We start from the raw sequence: 24651 nt of genomic DNA on the forward strand, positions 1-24651 counted from the left end.
GTGAGTCCATTGCAAGGTAGTGACACTAAAGGCAACTCAAACCCCAATGAAAATGTTAACTGTGTGCCCAAACAACAAAGGCAGATCTCGTTCTCAGTAACGTATTCTAAAACTGAAAAGTGACTGGATTTGCTGGTAGTTAGAATTGTCTGGAGATAATGGCAGATGCTGTGTCTAACGTGGAGGGCAACATCAGAAGTTCTTGGAGCCTTTTCTCTTCCATGTGAACCACAGCAAGCTTTATTTGGTTGCAAATAAACCATGCAAGAGAAAGAAGTGTCTACACTATGATGGCTGCTTTGTCCTGGAAAGGATTTTGAAAAATTTATAATTGGTTTTCATATTTCCAAAGTTTAAAAGTCAGTGGCTTTGAACGACGCAACTTTGGTTAAAATTCTCCAGTGCCCTGATACAAGTAGAGAAATGAATGCCAATTAATGTGTCCATGATCTAACATTATTGTCATAACTTTGTGCCTGGAAATGAACTAAATACAGCATGAGTTTCTTTATTTCTTAGAATTATCTTTCATTATTATAATTATCTACCACAATTTTTTTAAACTTTCCTTTTTATAACATTCACTGGTATCAATGATAGCTTTTCTTCTCCACATCTTGATATAATTTCAAGCTTCAGAAAAATTGCAATAGGGCATGGTCCTCTGTATACCTAGGCCTACTAATAAAGTACAATGATGATTTAATTTAGAACAATAATTAGAAAGGAATGCAAGACAATTGCCTGATGTTTACTTTCTCTATGGATGAGTTTGACTAAATCCAGGGGGGAAAAAATCACTGATTTTGAGCATTAGAAGAGAAAAAAAGCTGGGTGAATCTGGGGTTGTGGTTATATTCTCTCCAGTGAATATAGCAGCACAGAGATCGTAGTTCCCTTTATACCTTATGTAGCTCAGCTCACCTCCAGACCCAAAAGACAACCACAGCAGTAATTCCAGACAAGACTGTTGAGCTTTATGCTAATGACAAACTGCTAAATTATGACTTAATGATTTTGCAGACTATGTTAAACTGTGTGTTAACCTAGAATGCTTAAAAGCATTTTATTTGTTTTCTTTTTTCTTTTTAATCGTTTTTCAAGACAGGGTCTCTCTGTAGCTTTGGAGTCTGACCTGGAACTCACTTTTGTAGACCAGACTGGCCTCAGACTCACAGAGATCTGCCTGCCTCAGCCTCCCAAGTGCTGGGATTAAAGGTATGCTCTACCACCTCCCGGCTTTTATTTCTCTTTCATATTTCAAGATTAAAACACACACACACACACACATATCCACATACATATATACATACATATGTGTAAATGAGTGTGTGTGTGTGTGTGTGTGTGTGTGCGTGTGTGTGTGTGTGTTGGTTCTTTGAGACAGAATCTCTCTACATATTCCTTGCTATCCTGGAAATCACTATGTAGACCAAGTTGACCTCAGTCTCACAGAGATCAGTCTGCCTCTGCCTCCTGAGTGTTGAGTATAAGTCTAAAAGTTTGTACTATCATATCCAACTGCAAAATAATTTTAAATAATAAAATTTTTATTTTCTAAGTAACAACAAACATTAGTATTTAAATTAAAAACATGGAAACTTGCTTATGAAGGGGAGTCTGACATCTGCTGAAGGAGGCAGAACTTGACTGCTTGTTCGTTTCCTGGCCATCCAGACCCCAAAATAACAACACAGAAACTGTATTAACTAAATCACTGCTTGGCCCATTAGCTCTAGCTTCTTATTGGCTAACTCTTACATATTAATTTAACCCATTTCTAATTAATCTGTGTATGACCCTGTAGCTGTGGCTTACCGGCTAAAGTTCCGGCATCCATTTCTGGCTTCTCTCTGACTCCACCCTTCTTCCTCCCAGCATTCAGCTTAGTTTTCCCTATCTAGCTAAGTTCTGCCCTACTATAGGTCCAAAGCAGTTTCTTTATTAGTTAAAGGCAATCACAGCCTACAGAGGGAAATCCCACCTAGACATCCCTTTGTAGAAGTGAGGATAATGAAATGACTGTCTGTGAGAATGGATGAGACGAAGTGGCTAAGCACCTGGACCTACTCCAACAAACTACACCAAGTAAGTTCGCAGCCTACAAAGCAGCTGCCCTGTTAAGCCAGAGACACAGATCTTTTTATTACTCAAAAACAATTATTTTAAAATTTATTTTTATTGTGTATATATGTATGTGCCTATGTGGGTTGACATTTACTACATGTGTGCAAGAGCCTGCAGGAGGCAGAAGAAGGTATCTGATCCTCTGGTTGAAAAATGCCAGATGGGAATTCTGGGAACCAAAGCCCAGTCCTCTGCTCTGGATCAAGGAGCCGTCTCTCTCCTCCCCTGAATCAGCTTTTAAAAGCAGCAAGATCCTTCACTTGGTGAAGAGAATGTATTAACAACTAAGAATAGCACTACATACTTAAGAAATCCTGCCATGTGTATGTTCATGTACATGCAAAGACTTGTGTTTTTGCTATCATTGAAATGTAGGAGAGTAATGCAGGGGAAACCAGAAAATTCATTAATTTTACCATTGCTATTATCTGTAAATAAGTGTATTCACAATTAGAGGGCAGATTTGTGATGCCAGCAGCAGTGAATGGAAAGACAACTTTACAGCGACTGTTATTCTTTTCTGCTGTCACAACACCGGACTCAGAATCCAGCTGGGGTCCCAGCCATAAGGTAAAATTGGCCCTTGGAGACCATTTCTCCAATTATCAGGAGGAGGTCTGACCAAAGGCATTTAGAAATGAAACCTGACCTACACTTCAACTCCACAGCAATGATCTGCCAGCTCAAAAACAATGCATGACCTTTAAATCTTAAATTATAAAATAGTTTGTTGAAAGTATAATGTATTTAGCGTTTATCTAATAATGTAAAGAAATGCAATCATCCCCTTGCAAAAAGCAGAAGAAGAAATGGGTGAAAAGGTCCCATTTTCATTAATTTTAAATAAAACTACCGGTGTCAATAAGTAAGAAGGTTTCACACACACATACACACACACACACACACACACACACACTTTCAGAAACTTTGACTTGAATTTATCAGACATAAAAATATTAGTCATATCAAAGTTTAAGACAGAGAGAAATGGGTCCAAGTGGAAACTTTTAACCCCTCCCCCTTCTCATCTTAGTTCTTCATGCCTGGAAAACTTTTTGTTGATGCTATACACAGTATGTATTTTGTTTGTATCATATTTATTTTTGTGTGTTAACTGTAGGTAAATTAGTGCACGCAGTGTGGCAATGAAAAAGCAGCTGACTCCTGGAGCCCTGGAGGTGAGGTAGGGAGAAGACAGCACCCACTGAAAGTGGCAGTTCCTGAACTGATTTCTAAAGAGACCTCAGTCAGCTTTATTTGCTGAAGGAAATCTATCAGCCAGTTGTGCAAATGGTCCTGCTATATTAAGCCACATTTATGAATGGTTTTATGCTAAGGATGACATTGAAAGTGGATTACAGAAATAAACCCAGGAGTCTGAGGAGGAAGATGCTTCTATTGTGGGCTATTCCATGGTGAAATGGCCTACTAATCCTATTAATCTTTAGACTTTATGATGCAACCAAAGATTGATGGGTTCTTGGGACTGAATTTTGAACCCACTTGTTCTTTTGATTAGAAAACTAAACATTAGCGAGAAGAGTAATGAATGTTAGAATCTGCATTAGTTAGCAATAAAATATACATTATTTTAATATAGTAGCATTCTCAAATTCAGCTTTCAAACTATTGATCTTAGAAGTGATTACTTTATTGCTTGCAATCCAACCCAAATGGAGGAGCTAGGACTCAGAAGTTCAAACCTTCTTGACAGGCCTGGCACTTATCAAATATGTAGCCATGAGTCCTAACCACTTGGAACTTCAGTTTCATTATCTACAAAATGATACTCACCGGACTCCCATCAGGGATTCATGTCAGAATTAAATAAGATTACTGAGAAAAATGTAGAAGGATTTTTCTGAATTAAAATAACCAGCCTAGACAATGAATCTTAGTTGGAGCTTAGAACAAGAGGGAAGAAACAAAACCACAATGGGTACTGTGGGCCAACACTAAAATTTAGATGAGCTGACATCGTATGAAGGGATATTTCAATAGATGATCTGGGCTGTCTTAAAGACAATATGGTCACAACAATAATATCCTCACCGTGGGACCGTGCTTGCTGGAAGGAGTCAGCCTCAGTCGATGAGACTACTATCTTAGTTTGGATTGGCAAAACAGTACAGACAGGAGAAAAAGGAGTAGACAGAATGAAGCAAACTTGGTAACATTTAATTGTGAAACCTGGGTGGAGAGTGTATGCAGTTCACTTGACCATTTGCTTATAAAACTTTCCTTCTGACACTGAAGTTTTTCTGAGTAAATAGGTTAGTAAAAAAATAATTCCATGAGACTATCAAATGGATGGGCATGGTATAGCTTTGCTAAAGTGAGCCAAGCAGACTCTTGGCCCTCTTGTTGAGGATAGTAACCCTCACATGATACTCACCAATATCCTGTGTGAGCATAGCCCCACACAGCCAAAAATCAGTGAGTGTGTGTGTGGTGAGGGGGAACAATAATGTAAAACCCTCTGGGAAAGATGTATGAAGGTCCACCAGGGTCAGAAGCTCAAAGAAAAGGTGTCCTGCCCCTCTGACACTCAGTTCAGAGATCAAGGACTATAATAAGTGTAATAACTGCCTTGCTTCAGATCCACGATGGGCACAGCAAGTCACCTCAACTTCCCCCGCTGTGTATTGCGTAATAAACTACTATTTCTCTGATTTAATAAGATTCCTGCAAAGATTAGATAAAATCAATCCTTTAAGTGGCACTTTGTACAATAGCAACCACACAAAGTCTAGCCACCTTTATGTAATCTATGCGCTGTGGCAGAAGGCCTGCTGGTGGTTTTTTAGGATGTCTCCTTCGCCTATCAAAACAAATCTAAGGTATTGCACGTGGAAACTTCCCTCCATATTGGTTCTAATTCATTGCATTTCTGTTTAAAAAATAAAACTTGTAATTTACTTTTTCTAACTTTGTCCCTCTTAAAAGGGAATTCTGAGAGCAGCATTGAAGTTTCCATAGGACAAGTTTTTATTTCATCCCAAAACATCAACAAGGTTTTGAAAAGTGTTATACGTCTAGTATTGTATCATAAAGTTACACATTCACTTAGTGGAAATGAACTTAATATTTCTCGGAACCTGGGAGAGCCACGTTCTACGTGCTTTCCACAAGTGCGGTTGTGGCTTCAAAGATCAAGATCTTCAGGGCTTTAGGATGCTGTGGACTTTGATCTATTCACAAAGTTTTCCTTGGATATTCTCTGAAAGTCTCTCCTTTTGTGCTATCATTTTGGAGAACAAAGACACTTTGTTTATATAATAAGGTAATTTATGTAACAACTGTGCACTGATTTACCTTAGCAAATATGCCAACAAATTTTTAATTTCATTTATTTATTTAAATGTGTGTGTGTGTGCGTGCATGCGTGGGTGAGTGCATGTGTGTGTGTGTGTTTTCTAGGGATCTGCCTCAGGTAAGCAGGTCACAAGTGCCTCTACCTGTTGAGCCATCTCCATGCACAGTCACTGACATTTTAAAGTCCAGGTGTGGATAAGCACTCTTGGCACTCCTGAACAGTCCAACATTGTATTCCCAAGACATGTTGGTACACATCATCCCATCTGTGGGGCACTGAAGTCTCCAAATACAGTCTGGTTAGTTCTTAGCCCCAGCTTAAAAGCCAGGGAAATGGCAGCGATAGCTTTAAACGGAACACGAGCCTTCTCCCCCACTCTGGCCATTCTTAAATACTTCTTCTGTCTGTCCCTACTTCTTTTTCTTTTAAGATTTTAATTTCTTTTATGTATGTGAGTGCTCTGTCTGTATGCATGCCTTTACACCACAAGAGCGCCTCAGATTCCACTATCAGTGGTTATGTACCACCATGTGGCTGTTGGGAATGGAACGCAGAATCTCTGGAAGAGCAGACAGAACTCTTAACTGCTGAGCCATCTCTCTAGCCCCCTTCCTGCTTTCTTATTTGCACAGGACTTCCTCTGCTTTCAGCTTCCTCCTGACTTCCCAGAGCCTCTGGATCTCCTCTGCCTACCCACCCACGTTGGATTCTCAGCCAGCAGGCAGTATGATTGTTTTCCATTACAAACCTACACCAACAGCCCACCAGGAGGAAGGCAAGCACCTAGCTACTTATAGCTAATCAAACAAAAGCGAGATGAAGAACTCTGAACAGCCGCATTGTCAATTAAACTAACGGTGTGAAGACCTTTTATTGTGTGCACTCAAGGGAATTCTACTTCCTGCTTTTTTTTTTGACTGCAGAAAAGTTTCTCACTCTTCCTTCCCCTCAGCTTCCTGGCCATGCCATTCAGCTTCAGTATGATGCTACAAACCTGTCAGCATTCTGCTGACAATGAAAGAATAAAATGTTTGAGCTAGTGCCTAACAGCACTCAGCCTTAGTGGGACAATGATAAATATTTACTAAGACTAAATCTTATGCATGAGAATAATAGTCCAGTTGGAAATATGGTGTGTGACAGAGAGTAGAAGATAGGACCTGATGTTGTGAGCTGGAATCTTGACGTCAATGAAATATCCGACTGGAGCTTTTTATTTAAAGAGCCATTCACAACCATTTTCCCTATCCTCAGTTGTGGCTAAGCTCGTCTCACAAAATTCCTCAAGTGTTAGTAATTTGGGCAGCTGACTACAAGATTTACATTTGTTAGGAAAACAAAAATAGCATGCTTCTGCAGTAGGAGGAACCAGTATCAGGGAGCTCTCTGCAGAAGGTACGCTGGGATGGATTCAGGTTAGGGCTCAGCTACCAGACAGCCTGTATTACAGAACACAGGTCCTAGAAGATAAGATGATGCAATACATGGTCCCTTGGTACATGATGCTGTAATGCTGATGTTCAATAGCTCTCTCCAAAGAAACTTCCGTTCTGGGTACAAGGAAACCCCTTGTGCAGGAGCTGAACTCACCAGCTGGTTCTGGTAGGCAGTGACTGCTGTGAAAACCGTCTCTGGAAAGATGAACGTTCTGAATTCTTCAGACTTCAGATTGAGCAGGGAGGCCGTGTGGTCCTTCTTCTTTATGATGTGCACCCGTGGCTGGTACTTATGCATTGAATTCAAAATGATCTACAGTAAAGAGACAGGAAGTCCTGAGTTTCACATCCTTAAGCCATCCATCAACAACTTCAAGTTCAATTCTAAGAGTAGGAACGACACTTTCCCTTCTGTCAAGTCATTCTCATAAAATTAGAGTCGTCATGGAGGCGAACATTATACCAGAACAATGGCAAATCACAGGAGCCATCTTCTAAATGATGGAGGCAGGAGAGAAGGCATCTGGAGACATGCTGCATGTATTAGATTGAGGGTGTGTGTGTGTGTGTGTGTGTGTGTGTGTGTGTGTGTGTATGTGTGTGTGTGTGTGTGTGTTTCTCCGGGTGTTCCTGTATGTGGACACATGCGTTCATGCATGTAGAGGCCAGGTTGAACATTGGGTGTTTTCCTCAGTCTCTTCCTCTGGACAGAGTCTCTCACTGGACCTGGAGTTCACTGACTAAAACACTGGCCAGTGAGCTCCAGGTTCCAAGTGTCTCCATCCTACAGCAGCCCTTGCTGAAACCTGTCTTTTGTGGTGGTGCAGAGAATCCAAACGGAGGCCCTCACGCTTACGTGGCAGGCATGTTACCAACTGACCCATCTCTCAGACCAAGTCTTATTAAATTTTCAAAATCAATCCTTGGGTCAGTGAGATGTCTCAGAGGGCAGAGACACTTGCCCACAAGTCTGATGAACTGGATGTGATTCCTGGGAGCTACGTGACAGAAGGAGAGAACAGACTACTGGAAGCTTTCTTCTGAGTTTCATACGTGCTCTGTGGCATGAATGCACACACACACACACAAATAAATAAATAGATAGATAAATAAATGCACTTGAATATCTGGAGATATGCCTCAGTGGTTAACAGCTCTTGTTGCTCTTGCAGTATGGCAAAACACTCAAACACATAGCATAAACGAATTAAAATAATAATGTCGTTTTATTTATTTATTTATTATAAATATGTATGCCTACAGGCCAGAAGAGGGCACCAGCCCTCATTACAGATGGTTGTGAGCCACCATGTGGTTACTGGGAATTGAACTCAGGACCTTTGGAAGACGAGGCAATGCTCTTAACCACTGAGTCGTCTCTCCAACCCCAAATAATAATGTCTTTAAAGATTTTTGGTGTTTGGTCTATTCAGTTCATAAAATGCATGTTTACATTTTCTAAATAAAAAACAATATTTTGTAGGCCAGACTGCTATTTACAGAGGGAAAAAAAAGTAAAATGATTTAGAAATACAGGCAAGCACACAGACAGAATATTGTATAATAAATAAATAAATAAATTTTTTTTTTTTTAAAAAAAAGACTATTACCCTGTGAGGCACACAAAAAACAGGAATTGTTCAAAAATGGAAACTATTTTTTGAAAAAGAAAAGTGACAATTCCTTTGACCCCAACTTCCAGTTGTAAAACTAAAGTTTAGCAATGTCATGGCCCTCTTCCATGTTGCAGCTACCAAAGCTGCAAGTTCACAGAGATGGTAAACATATCTTGGTTGAAAGGGCAGCTGAGAAATAGCACTTTTATTTATTCTATAACGAGCTTATAAATATTTTGCGACTGTGCAAAATGAACGACAAAACTTGTGAGTACTTGTTTGCTCACTGATGTGTTTGTTTCCAGGCAGGGTTTCACTTTGTACCCCAGGCGGGTCCTGAAACCTTGGCAACTTTCCTGCCTCTGCCTCTTGAATGCATGAGCTACCACATTTGACAGAACAAAACTCATTTTTAGGTATAAAATGTTTCCCAAGTGTCTCCACTGACAGACAGCTACTTAAATGTACAAAAGCCTTTTCTGGAATTGGAGGTTCAGCTGTATCCTCTCCTCAAACACCGTGCAAATCCCCTGGCCTCAGGAAGCACCCCATAAATGGTACTTTGGGGCCAATAGGTGTTTGTTATATTGACATGGTGACTGAAGGGCCCCTTGGTTTCTTGACTAACGTGGATGGATGTGGTGAAGGGAAGAGAGTTGCTGCTGAGTGTTTTTACAAACTCTCCACAAGATACTGTGGATAACTGATACGTGGCAACATCTGCATCTTTGGGTGATGCCCCTGCGGATTTAAACAACCTTAAACAGGGCCAGGCATGGTGGTGCATGCCTTTAACCCCAGCTCTCAGGAGGCAAAGGCAGAGATAGGTGGATCTCTGTGAGTTCAAGTTCAAGACGACCCTGATCTATATAATGTGTTCCAGGGCAATCAGGGCTACAGGGAAGAAACTCTGTCTCAAAAAAACAAAAACGAAAACAAAAACAAGAAAGTAAATAAAATTAAAGTAAAATAAAATAACAACCTTAGATAAAAAATATTGTGCCTGTTAACTATTCACATAATACTTGCATTAGATATTACCAGTAACCTACAGAGCACTCACAATATAGAGGAAATTATGTGTCAATAGTGACTTTAAGTTTTATTAAGTGACTTGGGCCATGGTTTTACTATTTTCGGAACACCTTAGAAACAATGTCCACAGAAATGAGAGAATAGCTGACCACATAGTCAGTGTCTCTCTGCCAATCTCTCTGACTTGTAAATCAACCTAGAGTTATTAAATAGGATTGAACTTTGTACCTGCTGCTCCTTCTAGTCTCAAACCAGAATAAGAACAACTAAGGAGAAAGAGATCCTCAAATGTATTAAAATAAGTTTTGAAAAAGAACCTCATTTCTCTGTATAATGTACTTCCTCCAAGGAGTCCAAAACAATGGGACTTGATCATAGACCTGGATTCAACTTGAAGTAATAAAGGCAAATATTTGTCTCCTAATATAAAATGTCTTTCAGAATTCCTTATATGTTCAACTGAGAAGATAAGAGCACTCAAATAACATTCCCACTGACCCACAGGTATACATACCGAAATGAGATAAAAAAAAAAAAAGCAAACAAAAACAAAATCAAACAAAAAATCCTTCAATTTAAATAACACCCCTCATACTCCTAAGCTCCAGGCTGGCTTCATTTAGTAAGGGGTGCTGAATAACCTCAGACTCCAAGGCCTGCTGATGCTCCTCCAGACCTCACAGAGCTAAGAGCCAACATAAATGCCCACTCGGCTTTCTTGAGAACATACCTTCCTGGGAACAGTGATGTTCCTGTCAGGGACTCAAGAGTAGTGTGTGTGTGCGAGAGGGGAGGGGGGGGCGAAGGAAGAAGAGATGGGGAGGAGAAAGTGGGGGATCTTTCGGAGTGGATAAGGAGCACTGGTTGCTCTTCCAGAGGGCCTGGGTTCAGTTCCAAGCCTCGACACGGTAGCTAACAACTGTCTATAAATCCAGTTCCAGGGGATCTGACACCCTCCCACAGATAAAACATCAGTACACATAAATTAAAAATAAATTTAAAGAGAGATATAAAGTTCATCAATCTGATTCCACGAAGCTGGCTAAATAATATATTACCTAAGGACCCTTCTTACTCAATTTCTGAGGTTATTAATTCTGGTGACAAAGGGGAATATTAAATCAGACAAGTTTTGAGGCTAGAGTAAATATAAGCAGCCACCGACAACTGAACAATTGACAAGATCCAACTGCCACACAATTGGGCTAGATCTCAGAACCCTTGAAACTGATGCTAAAATAAATCATTTAAATTCTGGGTAAACAATCTGCCATTGAAGTCTAAAGTTTTTCTGAAGAATCCTAAAGAATTCTAGAACTTTCACATGTAGAATATGAAACAGAATTTTCTTTTTAATTGTACTTTCTCTCTGTAAAGATTCCAGTTGGAACCTAAAATATTTTAATTTGAATCACATTAAATAAGACGGATGACTAGCCTACAAAGAATATCTCAGATAGTTCGTAAATCTTAACCTGACAAAAAAACCCACTGAGTGGAAGCATCATCTATTTTTCTTGAAGGGCAAAGTAGGCCAACACTGAAAAGGCTATTATCTTTCCAAGAGGTGAAACAACAGAAGCTCCTTAACCCATTTCCAATGTCTCTCCAATGCCACCCACAAGATCCATGGTCACCCTGATGTTATTATAGTAAGCACAAGGATAGGGACACCAACTCAAGTCATTGGTTTAATTCTAGGTTCAGTTGAACTCTCTGAAACCATCTCTAGAACTCTCTCGCTTATTTTCCTCCATACTTCACAGATCCAAGAAAAACTGAGCCTTAAAGTCACAAGAACCTTATTTAGTAAAAAGATAAGAGAGATTATAGATTACTGTATAACTATAATAATTATCCAAGGCAAGAAACTATGAAAGAAATCGTGTGCTTTCCAACAATGAAGGCAAAAACACAGAAACAATATTTTCAAAAGAAGCATGCTTGTCTGCCTTGAGTTTCTCACATAAAATCTAAGAGAATTTTACATCTATTTCTACTCAAGAGCATTGAATCATAGGGGCTTGGGCAGTGGCCCAGTGAGTAAGAGTGCTTGTCCTAAAAGCAGAAGGTCCTAATTTCAAATCCCCAGCATCCACGTAAAAGGTTGGCACAGCCGTGTATACCTACAACCTCAGCACTAGGGGACAGGAAGAGGAGGGTCCAAGGAGCTCGCTTTCCCACTAGCCTGACTGAGACATCAAGCTTTGACTGGGGGAGAGATTCTGTCTTAACATAATAAGGAGAACAGAGGTAAAGGAAGACACCAGATGCCCACCCACCTCTGTCCTTGGCATGCATGGCATGGGGCACACACACCTACAGACATGCCCATGTGTACACATGTGCACACACACACACTCCTACACAGGCACACACAGGCACAGGAACATTCAATCGCATCAAAGACAATGCCTGACAAGGAATGTAGCAAATGGCAAGGGCCCTTTTATCAATGGTTATTTGCTCTATCAAATACTGATAGAAGCTCCGAGCTATATTTTCTCTTGGTCCAACAACCAATAACACTTTTTTCCCATCTTACAGTGAAATCTTTACCTACACCAAATAAAATGTGTTTTGTTTTGGTTTGGTTTCCTTATTGAGACAAGGATTTTTGGTCAAGGCGTGTTACTCGGACCAAGGACCAAGTTGCCTCCTCCTGGCTTCACCTCCCCTGGAGAAATGACAGGTGAGCAGCATGTCCTCTGCTCTGTTTACAATGACAAATGTTGTCTGTCTTCACACTGGTGCACCTCACCCAGAGGGCAGACAACTGCCTCAGCCAGTGCAGCCGAAACTAAAACTTTTCCTGGAAGAAAAGAGTAATGGCAGAGCCTGCAGGAACACACAGACTCTGGGTTCCTTTTAGGGAGAAAAGAGGACAACTCTATTCTACAATTTGGTGTATTTATTTGGTGCAGAGTAGTGTCACTGGGGGTGCCAGACCTCCTCATCTAGAACCTTAGCAGTCACAGGGTTCTGAACACCCTCTCAAGCACTTCCTCTGAAAGACACACCTGCTGGCAGGAGGGTGTTTTCCTCCTGCCCTGCTGTTTTCCCAAGGAGACAGGCGAATGTCAAAGGGAAGATTAACTGGGTCAGAGTTTGCCCTAGGTGTAGGGTTGCCCTTAATAAATGCTTTAGAGGCTTTCCCGGGTCTGTACAGCTACATACATGAGTCAAAGCTTTGCGGGATTCTTTGGAAATGAGGTCCTCTCCACTCTGCTGCAGGCGCAGCGTGCTGCGCTCTGCAGAATGCACTTAGGAGGCTCCCACAGGAAGTCTTGGTCCTACTTTTTTATGTGATATCAATATACTAACATCCGTAACCCAAAAATGTGTTTGATGGCCTCCCTAAACTCACATTTCCTTTGTCTTGTTAGAAAATGTGGTGGTGTTTGCAAACATATTAGGAGATCCTTGCACAGAAGGTCCCAGACCTCTTTGTACAAACAGTACAACACAGCATCCACATGAATGGCTTTAACAAAAGCAGTCAAGGTAACCTGGAGAACGTGAGTGTTCTCATACAACGACTCCTAGATGGATAGCAGGAAGTTTGGATAATTGGGAGAGGAGAAGGTAGAGGGAGGGGAGAAAGGATATTTTATATAACGTGTCCATTGCATCTAGGCGAAGCTGCAGATGCAAGGCTCTGTACTTACATGGCCATGTTGATCGAGTTCGTTGTTGGTGAGTTTCACCTTTTCAAAAGACACCATCTGTTTGAGGAGCTGCTCGCCAGTAAAGGGGGAGTCCGGATGCACATAGAGTCTAAGAAGAGGATTGGAGAGCCTTATTGAGGTGTGCTTTAAGACTCCCTCTTGAACTAAGCATAGTGGCACATGGATCTGTCATCTCAGCACTCGGAAGGCTGAGGTAGAATTAAGAGTTTGAAACCAGCCTGGAATGCATAGTGGAATCCTGGATCAAAATACAACAAAATCGGGTCCTTATTCTAAATGTTTTGATTCTAAAGGAACACAGAAACGTCATGTAAACGGCACTTTTCATTTTTCCCATGTACCTTGAATTTATTAAAATAGCAATGCTAAGATAACTCCAAAGCATCTAACAAACTTATTCATGTCCCAGAGACCTTAGAAGTAATAAATACATTTTCTATTATCTGCTGAGCAAGCAATTTTTCAGGGATGAATTGTTTCTGTCTTTTTTTTTCCCTTCCACTCTACTGGTCTACATCTATCAAATACGTGATCTTACTATTAGAGGATTTAAAAGACCTGTTACAGCAATGTGTACGTTTCTATATAGGCATTACTGTAGAGCAGTGAAAAAGAAACAAGTTAAATGAGGAAATAATTTCAGAGAATCAACTCGTTTAAATTCAAAAGTGACTTCGTTTAATTTACCAATACAAGACTGTTGAGTTTTCAGTATAGGACACAGCAAATGTTCTCTAGTGTACAGATCAGAGCTCAGAGCTTACTGCCCTGCCTACTCTAAACTCCACCACACAGCTTCGCTGCTATCTGGTTATACACTGCTAAAGGAGAGTTTTAACAATTTAAATGAACCTCTGTCTATTAAATTGATTCATTTATAAAAAAATTTAGACATTAAAAAGCTTTGGCAAGGAAAATCTATCATCTATTGATTAGCTGCTGTGTGGAAGGAATAAACTCACTGTAGAAGAAAGGCTAGCCCTCTCTCCATCCCTGCCGCCACACCAGCTACAGCACTGTGTACAGTGTACACCTGAACACTGCTCTCTGCATCACAAAATCTTTCCAAATCGAAGCGAGATGGCAGAAGACTGAGAAGGAAAGCGACATCCTCTTTTTCATAAGACAAATTACATTTTCCCCTTCCTTCTTCTTTTGTTTTCTTTCTCTTTCTTCTTTTGTTCTTTTGTTGTTGTTTGTGTGTTGGGAATTGACCCTTGGGCTTGATGCATGCTAATGCTGCATCATCAGGAGCATCATCAGGAGCCCTGACAAATTCCTTTACCCAGGTGTCAGCTTATTTCTATATAAGTTTTACATACCATCCTTCGAGCTGGAATTTGTGAACAGTTGTGCTGGGAAAAGGTCATAGAGCAAACATTACTGGCAATATTTGGGTAGAGAATGAGAAGTCTGTGTCACGGTCTGTCATACGGAAAGACTAAGAATGGAAAGAATCTGTCCCCTTGGTGAAAGAAATGAAACAGTCGGAAATGAAGCACAGTGAGGCTGGCGGGACCAGGGGTGCCACCCCACCCACAGTGGACTCTCTTCTTGCATTGTCTTCCCCCAAAGTGTCATAATTGTCTGGTAAATAAGAGTAGTCTTTAATAGCTTGAATACAACAGCATATCAAGGTTTATCTCTCCAAAGGTATAATTTTAAAAATACTGTTATTTTATTGATCAGCCTCACATTGCCCTTCTCTCCTAGAATTCCAATTTACTAAAAGATCTAGAAATTGATGACATGTTCCTCCTTTATCATATTCACTATATGTAATCACATTAGCATAGATATGAACTTGTGTAAATATAAGTTACAGTAGTGGTATAGAACTGGAGCATTACTTTTGGTCATGAATAATGCTGTGCCTGTTATAACTACCAGATAATATTACCAAGTGTTGTGCTTCCTGATTAGAAATCACTGGCTTCAGTCTGAGGAGGGAGAAAGGCATCTTAGATGTAGAAGTCTCTTAGAAACTGACTTTCTACCAGTAGCGAAAGCATTCCAATTTCCCAGATTCCTTCCTCTATGGAGGTAGGAAATCTGGAAAACTATATTCCATAATAATAATAACAACAACCAGGAATTTTCATGAATTATCTGAAATGTCTCCATTTCATGGTTTTATCTAATATTGATTTAAATAAGCCAAACTGGGATACATGGAACAACTTACAGGAACTTTCCCCTCCCTTACCGCCTCCCTCACTCCCTCCTCCCAACCTAAAATTCCAGCAATAGCTTACACAAGCTTCAGTTAAGATAGCACACTGGTAGGCACTTTTCTTTCTCTAACCAGAACAGATTAGAGGCATAAACAAGCATGTCATATTTATGAAGTACCGCTGGCTTGCAGCATTTGGCCATACCTTCAGAGAGGAAGAAAATGAGGGATAAAAAAGAGAAAGATTAAAGAAAAAAAAAGGCTAGAGAAAGCAAAAGCAAATGTGTGCTCAGAAAAATGGTTAGAAGTCTGCTCAAATTCATATCTGCCCCCATTCTCCTTTCTCCTTGAGATCCATGTTAAAAATAAATTAGAAACTGAGCATTTGTGAGTCCCGTCATAATGCAATCAGCTGGATGCTGCGGCAGGAGGACCATGAGTTTGAGGACAGGCTGAACTACATAAGACCGGGTCTCAAAAGAAAAACAGTTTTTAACTGAATTGACTTTTCAGAAGTAAATTATAGAAAACGCCAATTCTATTGATTTTAATATCTGTTATGAAGGATTGTTTTTTAATTTAGAAGAACAAAATGCCATTTGCAAGTATTTCTTAGTCCTAATTGTTCAATATGCTGACTTGGAAGCCTTGGAAGGCTGTTTTCCTCGCCTGTTTTAAGAACAGAGAGTCAAAGAGGGCTGTTATCTGTTTTCTGATGCTTGGAACAGGCTGACAGGCCAGTAGAGAAGCAGAAGCACCCCGCTGAGTCCGTGGTGCCTATGGCTGTGGACTGGATGCTTACCAGTCACACCTGCAAGGGTTTTAAATCTGATTGTTGAAATACATGTGTTGGCTGTGATCTAACTTTCAATCAAATACCAAAGATCAGTCAGGAAACAAGCAGTTTCTTATTCAGAACAGTGGAGTCAGCTCATGCAATGTCCTGTATAGTAACAGGAGTTGCCACAGCGACAGACTCCTGGGACTCCGGCTATTCTGCTGCTCCTCCTGAATATGCCTCTGAGGAAAACGCTCATGAGAAAGGTTCATAGGAATTTTTGACAACATTATCAGCAAAGGCAACCAAGAAAACAAGCTGCATTGTCTCCCATATACTATCTGAGTTTGATGTAAAAGAATATTAACATATTGAATTATGTTTATTCATCAAAATTGTGGAAGGGCAAAGAAATTGTTGTCCTTACCTAAAACTTGTGGCTCTTGCATGGCTCAAAGACAACCAGTTTTACCCAAATGCCAGTAGGTGTATGCAGATATAATCACGTTGCTAAGAAATGGTTAAACATGTCATAACTATGTATACACATGAAGACTCAAGGGCAAATAGCAGTGCATTTATATATACTTACTCATCAGCCTATCAGCAATATTATATCCCAAAAAGGTCACATTTCTAAAAAAAATTCAAACTCAAATTTCACGAATATCTGGAATTAATTTTGAGAGATAAAGGCAATGTTTTCTCTATGCACAAATTCCACTTTTCTTGAAGACTAACCGACAAGTTTTGAATTCAGTCCTGCGCTGTCCTGCCTTGGAAATCTCTCAAGTCAGAGCTCAGTAGTTAAAAACAACTTCCAAAGAAGGATTAATATCACTTTGATCTGCAAGAAGTCCAAAGTCACGAACCTGGCTGGCAGAGGAGGATCAGCCTTGCCGGCCACGAGCCACGAGGACCGATGGTAGGCATAACGATACCTCTTGTTGTCCACCGGGACGATGTCCATCAGGACTATGTACTTGGCCTCAGGATCCACTCCAGAAAATGACACGCGGATGGTGGGGAACATCCTCCTGGCAGAGAGAGAGAAACTGGATTCACTCATTGTAACGAGTTGACACGAATTAGGGAGAAGGAAGAAAACTGGAACCATCCGCTATGCAGTGCCCGATTTCCCATTTGGTTGTTGTTGGTTTTGTTTGTCCTGTTTATGAACCCTCAGAGATGTGCCTACAGAGACAGGACTTGCACTGCAAAAACAAAAAACAAACAATAACAACAACAACAACCACACAAAAAAAAAAAAACCGATTCTGTCTCTTTTACAGGGGCCCCTACCGGTAGATAGAAATTTTGAGCTTGTTTTATTTTCTCCCAAATAACCAGAGGTGGGTTGCATAACCCATCAAAAATCCCGGGCATTCCTGAGCGAGGGGATTCGTGGAGTTCACTTCCAAGAGTCCCTACTGGAATCGCCCAGGGTCTGGCTTAGAGGAGCAGCCCGCCTCCTGTGCTGGGGCCACCTCCCGGGCCTTCTCCCTACTCTGAGTTCTGTCTTCCGCCCCGGTTTTCAACTGAGTTTTTATTGGAAGAGGGAGACTCTATTAAGAGTCATACCGCTGTCTCTTAACAGAACCTTTAGATGTTTCTGTTGCCCAATCTTTGATTTAGTTTAGTTATATATTGTATACCGGGGAACCGCTCCTTCCCCCTCCTGCAGTCCCCAGCCGAGCTCCCGCCAGCCGGGCCTTTATCCGAACCCAAGATGCCTGGGTGGGAGCAAAGACCACGCTGTGGGGAAAGATCTCCGTCTCCGGATGTGGAGTCTTGAAGCCACACCCTGCGATTGCAGGACCTACTCTAGTACCGAGAATCTTTCTAAGGGAACTGGTGAGAAGCGGAGGCCTCTGAGCTCGGTCACCCCTCATACTCACGTCCTGCAGCTCCCATTCCAGACCCCCGAGAGCGCAGAGTGACAAACCCTTTGCTCTGCATGCTCCTGCCCACGCCAACTACCTTCCCGACTTGGTGATGATCATCTCCGTGCCCAGTTCGTGGAATTTGTCCCAGAGCTCCTTCGTTTCCAGGCTACAGGCGATTTTAGCCATCTCCTCGCTGGGGATGATTGGAGTGGTGGGGATCAGTGGCTCGGTGCACAGAGAGGATGAGGAAGGGCTTCCGCCCCCGTTGCCGAACTCTGCGTGAGCCTCCAGGCTGGTGAGCTCACCCAGGGGCTGGGCGCAGGACGACTTCTCCACGAATTGTTCTGGAGGCAATGAGAAGTAAGATTGACTTGCTGTCACTTAGTTAACAACAGACACTTTACAAAGGAGCTGGGCAGAGCACGTAAAAAAGGCACTTGGTCGCCGCTAAACTCCCCAACTCCAGCCAAAAAGCACAATCCACCACAGGACAAAAAGTACCTGGGGTGTGCATGCCTGGGGCTGGACGCCAACTGAATCAAATGAGGAGGGTCTATCTAGAACCAGGGCCTATCACCGAGCTGCCTGAAGCTACCTTAGGAATAAAATATGAGTGAGGAAAAGAAAAAGTTGTGATCATGAGGGATAAAATGTTAACTGTTACTACAGTCATCCCAAATTCTAGGCTCTGCAGCTACAGAGGGTAGCATTAGAAACCAGCATCCAGCTTGTTAAATCACAGGAGAGGGCTCTAACAGACTTTGTTTGTTTGATTGATTGATTGATTGATTGAAGACAGAAACAGATTACTGGGGAGAGAATGTAAGCAACTGTTTTTCCTCCAAATAGCCCTGGAAGTGAAGAAAACAACTTCAACCCCAGTCTAGCAGGAAATTAAAATAGAAGGTTTCACCACATATGAGTGGCTTGAAATATCACTGCTATGGACCATTCTCCTGCACAGATGCTAAAAGACTGAATCTCCACAGTAACTTTGTGGAACACAGGGAGATTTTTAAAACCCGGCCAATTATCTTTCATTTCTTAAAAAGAAAAAAGAATGAAGAAAAACTATCTAAATCTGCAGTCCCCCAACCAGACCAATCTGTTCTAACTGCTCTCAAGAAAAGTCTCTCAGCTCCAGCTGTGGGCATGCGCCTATATATGGGTGTGTTGTGTGCTCCTGTTTGTTCTGAAATGATTTCTTATTCCTCATACCTCTTAATGTGAGGCTAATACAAAATAGGATTTTGTCCTTCTTGTCATAAAGCAACAATCCAGCTCATGCAGATGTTTTAAATGAAGGACAATCAAATTAATTGTCATAAGGCTGTTCCCAGATCAAAGACTGGTTAGACAGTACCAATACCTTATTTTCTAAAAAAACTTTTGGAAGGAAATTCACACCACATATTTATAGCGGATCAAAAAGCAAACTGAACTTCTCATAGTTGTAGCAGCTGACAGGTGAGCTCTCTCAGCATCACCTGGGCTGAGCATTGCAGACATCGAGAAGGAAGATAACTGCTCCAGTACTGATCCCCTGAGTGGTGGAGCATGGGGCACAGGGGAAACCCACCCCTTGCGGTTTTATTCTGTTTTTCAATGAAAAACACCCCCACTGTCTCTTAACAGAACCTTTGGGTGTTTCTATTGCCAACTCTTCAGTTTAGTCATTTATTATGCTGTGTTGGACTGGAGAATGTAAGGGACTGGAAAAGGAATAGGCCGGAACTGTTCTCCAAACAGGTGAACAAATGCATTTCAGAGACCAGAGCTGGTAGCTATCTGGGGGAGGCTGTTGAGAGCCAGGACTGGCCTAGCATTTAGAATTTGTAATTTTGATTGAAGGGTTTTTTTTTAAAGAAAAATTAAAGAGAATACTAATGTAGACATGAGAGTAGAGTTGGCAGGCTTCCCAACCCAGTACTCACAAGTCTGTCAGGAATTTTGACCTGAGAACTTCATTTTCTATTGGGTACCAAATGAAATGGGGGTGTTCCAAAAGAATTCCCCTAACCAGGAATAATAATGATACTGCTATGACCCTCAGCAGTCCAATTGTGAAATCAGTAGCCAATTCTATGTCTAAAAAGGAGGATTTGGTGACTAGCTCACTGGCTTTCGAAGATTTTGATTTAGATGGAAGTTAAAAGAGGGGGGTGCAGCTCAGAGCTAAGAACTGTGTTTTGACACTGGCATTTCCTTGGTTTCAAGCCATTTCGGACTTTAGTTCTCTCCTCTTCATGTGTAGTCTCCTTATTTTTCCAAGCCCCATAAGGGTTCTTCTCTGCTGTTATCTAGGAGGAAAATTAGTGAATTTTTTAAAATTTGCCCTAAGTTGGCTATTTGATTTTTGGCAGTATTTTAAGAGTGGTGGTGATTCAGGTGTGTGATAATGTTTTCCGAAGACCCCAGAATGAACGGCAACAGCTCTTTCTCTGTGGGTTGGAAGGAGGTTGTCAGGGGCATTTGTTTTCGTATTTCATACAAATCAAAGTTGCCCTCCTCTCTTGCTCATCTCTCCTCTCTTTAATTTGATTCTAATGTCTTCTATAAAGAAAACAGTTTTTTTGCAAAAGCAGTGTAAGTAAACGTGGGGAAATTTAGGGAGAGTTTTGCTAATCTCGACTGAAAATGTCAAATGTAAATGAAGGTTGCAGATAAGTCTAGCCCTTCCTTGGAGAAGCTGCTCCTGCTTGGAAAACCGGATAATTTTATAGTTCTTGGCAGAGAGGAGAAAGATGTTTGTTGCGACGGAAAAATTAAACTGGTTTCTTGTGAAGTAGTTCAGTATCTTTGATTCCAAGTACATACTCAGGTGTTACACACAGGGTGGATCCTGGTCTTTAAAAAAAAATCTTATTTGTCCTTGAATTTGTTTTGATTCGAATTTGAACATGCATGCACTATCTACATGACCTCAGGATTCCAGGAAACTCCAGAGAGCAACTACAAACACAAGCTGGATTCCCACGACCTTTAGATGACCGTGAAACCCCCAAAGAAAACTTGCGCAGAGAAGAAAATGGAATCTCCCTCCTCAGACCTATATCTGGTCCATAGTCTAAGTCGTAGAAGCAGATCTGGCCGGGAGAAAAGGCCACCCTTGCTGCCCACGAAGCAAACCGCCTGTAGCCAGGGGACATAGAGAAAGACGGCCCCTGTGGACAGCCTAGCACCCCGACTTACCCAGGGGTTTGATGGTGTTTTCTGCTGCCTCCTTCTCCTTGGGGCCACCGCTGGACATAAGCGCGGCGATGGAGAAGGCATTGGCTCGAGAAGAGAGCTGGGGCTTTGGTGACGCCGTGAACTCCATGGTCCCCAGCGTGCTCTCCTGGTTAGGGACCGGGCCTGCCAAACCGCAGTCCAGCTTCTCCCAAGAGGGACAAAAACCCGAATTGCAGCTCAAAGTTCCCGAGTACAGTCAGAGCGGAACTGAGGACTCTCGAAGGGTCCGGTCCTACGTCCCCAGAACTCCACGCTGACCTCTCCAATCCACTAGAGCAAAGACCAGGAGCCTCAGAGACTTCGAACTAGCGGGAAAGCTGGGTGGGGACCAGCCGCGAACTCAAACTGTGTGCAAGCCGCGGGGCACACCAGACTTCAGTTGAGCAAAATGCGGGATGCACCCAAGCGGAGTTCCCCCTCCCTCCCCTGCTGACTGAGGAGTGGCCCGGGCCACCGGGAGGTGACGACCCGCTGTGGGACTCTCGAGGGTGCGGAAACCAGGGAGCCCGACCGCAGCTTTGCAGAGCGCAGCAAGGCGCGACCTACACTGCGCCTGGGCTCCCGCGGCCCCGCGCCTTAATTTGCTGGTGGCGGCCGTCCCTGCCTGCAGCAGCCAGTCAGAGTGGTCTCACGTCACCGCTTCCTGGCTGTGTGGCGTGGGGCGGGGCCAAGCGACGCCTGCGAGGAGTGCTTGGGGCGCGTCGCCCTCCTGCCTCAGCGCTCTGGAAGGAGAACTGGGCACCCCTCACAGTAAATAGTGCCACCAACAGGGTAACGCAGCTGCCTCTGTCACCTCGGCCGGTGTCTCAGCTCCCGCGGGAGGGCGGCTCGCGGTGTCTGGAGCTGCACTTTCACTGCCGCCCAGAAGATCAAGTGATGTGCTCCTAGCGCAGGATCCGACGCCACCAGAGGAAGCCCCTCCGAGTTCGGCTATTTCCACTCTTGCCTACTAGCGTTTAAAAGTTCCCAAATAGCTGAGAAGAATAGAGAAAATTTCGCATCGCTGAGTGGTATTAACCCGGTTAACGCCGCACAGTCCCCATGGCTAGGTTCTCTAATTGACGGTCCCCCAAGTCACATCTACTTTCTCAGAGAGCTGGAGAGGTACAACCCTGGGAAAGAAATGCTGAGATGCAGGGATCGTGTAGGAAGAATACTTTATGGAGAAGCTGGGCTTTTGCGGCGCACTGGTTGCTCCTGGGCTGATTATTTTACTCAGAAGAGGGACTCTGAAAGTAGGCAAAACCAGGGCAGAGCAAGGAGCCCTGCGGGGACCACGCGAGGACGCTCGGTGGGAAAGTGTGACCTTTCCATCGTTCTGGCTTGGGGGTGGGGGGGGAACGAGGACACGGAACTATCTGCCTTGCAGACCCGGCTAGGGCCAGGACTTCCCACGGCCTTGTGTAGGGAGTTCTGTTGGCCTTGCTCAGTCTAAATAACTCAAATTCTCCAAATTCGCAGGGTAATCCGCTTCGCTAGCACTCCTGTAAACTATAGAGGACACACACACTCTCAGGCTCTGCTTGTAAATGTTTGCTCTCCTTTCCAGCCAGTTGGTCTGGCGATTAGGAACCTCTTTGGTAGGTCTTAAAGTGGGGGAAGAGAAAGAACAGGACACACACACACACACACACACACACACACACACTCACACACAATCTTCTGCCTCCCACTGCATCCTCTTCACAGCTTCTGAAACAAAGCCATAGAGAAAAGAAAATGCCAAAATAACTATAAGAGCATCCGATGTAAACAACATGTTGGCATCTGAGGAAGTTCTCTTCTAGGCTGGCCTGGTCATTCTAACATCTCTGTCCAAATGCAAAGTGTCAAAGTTGGGGAAATTTGAAATTAGTAAAAGGACAGAGTTTTCAGGCTAGGTGTTTGTTTACTCCTTGTCTGTGCTATGCCTCACTTTTAAAAGATCGAAGGTGACAGTTGGCAGAGCAGCATCTCTTCCCCCAGGCCACCTCCCAGCTAGAAAGGGTCTGAAGATCCAGAGGCACACTCCAGTCCAGGTCCCGATCAGACCCAGACTCTGCAGCTCTGGCTATGGAGGAGTTCATAACAGGACTAAGGCCAAATGGCAGCAGGCTTTGGAGATAGATCTCCCTGCATACAACACATTTTACATTTTTTATTATTTACTTATGTGTTTGTATGTATGTGCCTGAGTACCACATGCATGCAAGTGGAAGCCAGAAGAGAGTTATCAGATGCCCTGGAACTGAAATTACACCCTCCATGTGGGGGCTGGGAGTGAACTCTTCTAGCCCCTCTAGAAGAACAGCATAAGCTTTAGATTGCTGAGCCATCTCTCCTGGTCTTATATAAATTATCCTAATCAAGGTAACATTTTCTTTTTATTGTAAGGTTCACATTGTCTTGCTTCTTGTCTGAATTTTTAGAGTTTGTCAAGGAAGATGAATTTTTTTTTAAGAAGCGAGGTTTTTATTTGGGAGAGAAAGAGGTTAATATAGACTTTGATATAATGCTTCAACTAATGCTGCAGGTTTTGTTTGCTGCATCTAGTTTTTAATAACTTGTATCATTATATCTCAATTGATAAAACTTCCTATTTTATCTTATATAAGGGGGGCACTATTTTTTATTACCTTAATGACTTAGCTTATAGTTGGAATGGCTGGCACCCCGGGAGATGGATGTGTTTCAGAGAAACTGACAGAGCATGGGAAAGCTGAATTGTTGTTGAGCAACAATTGCTCAACAATTGAGCTTTGTTGCCATTCTTACAGACTCCACCTTAGCCCTGTTCTGGGACTTTTGTGGACAGGAAATCATGCAAAACCAGGAGAGGTTGAGCAAGTGGGAGGACAGAGCAAACTAGAGGAATTGAAATAAACACTTAAACAAATCCAGGAGCCGGAGTCACTTGGGTGTCCCTTAGCCATGCATCTCGTCGGTGTTGAAACCATCACCACAGTGAACAATGCTGCAGGCATACTGTCCTGGTAAACTGTTCCTCCTCGGAATTCACTGCCTTTGCAAACCAATGTGTTGCTATAAGATGAAGAACTGGTGCTAGTGGAAAGTTGCAGTCGTGGGGTAATTCAAACCTTCCACCTGGGAGCCCAGAGGAACTAGTTCTGAGGTCCCTTCAAAACCCTCGGGGAGCAAGGGTTAACACATAAAACCACCCACGGAGCTAGAACAAAGCAATCACATTAACACTTCCCGCGACCCTGCTCAGGCTGCTGACAGGCTGTGTGTTCAGGCTCCTTTCAGATACTGGAGAAGGCATTGGACTTGAAGAAAGCTTCTTGTTTTAACATGTGTTTGTGCTGGCGTTTTGAAGGTTTCCCAAACTGTTCGAAGCCTCCGTGTCATCGTTTACCTTACAGTG

The 24651-nt window shown here is 42.5% G+C and overlaps 1 protein-coding gene across 1 annotated transcript in view; it reads right to left on the minus strand.

Annotated features, from left to right (window-relative positions):
* The window catches only part of Tbx20 (T-box transcription factor 20), a 55414-nt gene extending 33591 nt beyond the window's left edge, over positions 1 to 21823 (minus strand). The window contains exons 1-5 of the mRNA XM_041656720.1: positions 21249 to 21823; positions 18151 to 18400; positions 17043 to 17207; positions 13199 to 13307; positions 7034 to 7192 (exon numbers count right to left, since the gene is read on the minus strand). Coding sequence (XP_041512654.1) covers positions 7034 to 7192; positions 13199 to 13307; positions 17043 to 17207; positions 18151 to 18400; positions 21249 to 21375 — 810 coding nt within the window. The 5' untranslated portion in view covers positions 21376 to 21823. The remainder of the gene's footprint in view (positions 1 to 7033; positions 7193 to 13198; positions 13308 to 17042; positions 17208 to 18150; positions 18401 to 21248) is intronic.
* Between the last annotated feature and the right edge of the window lie 2828 nt (positions 21824 to 24651).

Source organism: Microtus oregoni, unplaced genomic scaffold, assembly GCF_018167655.1.
Source record: "Microtus oregoni isolate MIOR12 unplaced genomic scaffold, Mior012 000008F_ref0000371, whole genome shotgun sequence".
NCBI lineage: Eukaryota > Metazoa > Chordata > Mammalia > Rodentia > Cricetidae > Microtus > Microtus oregoni.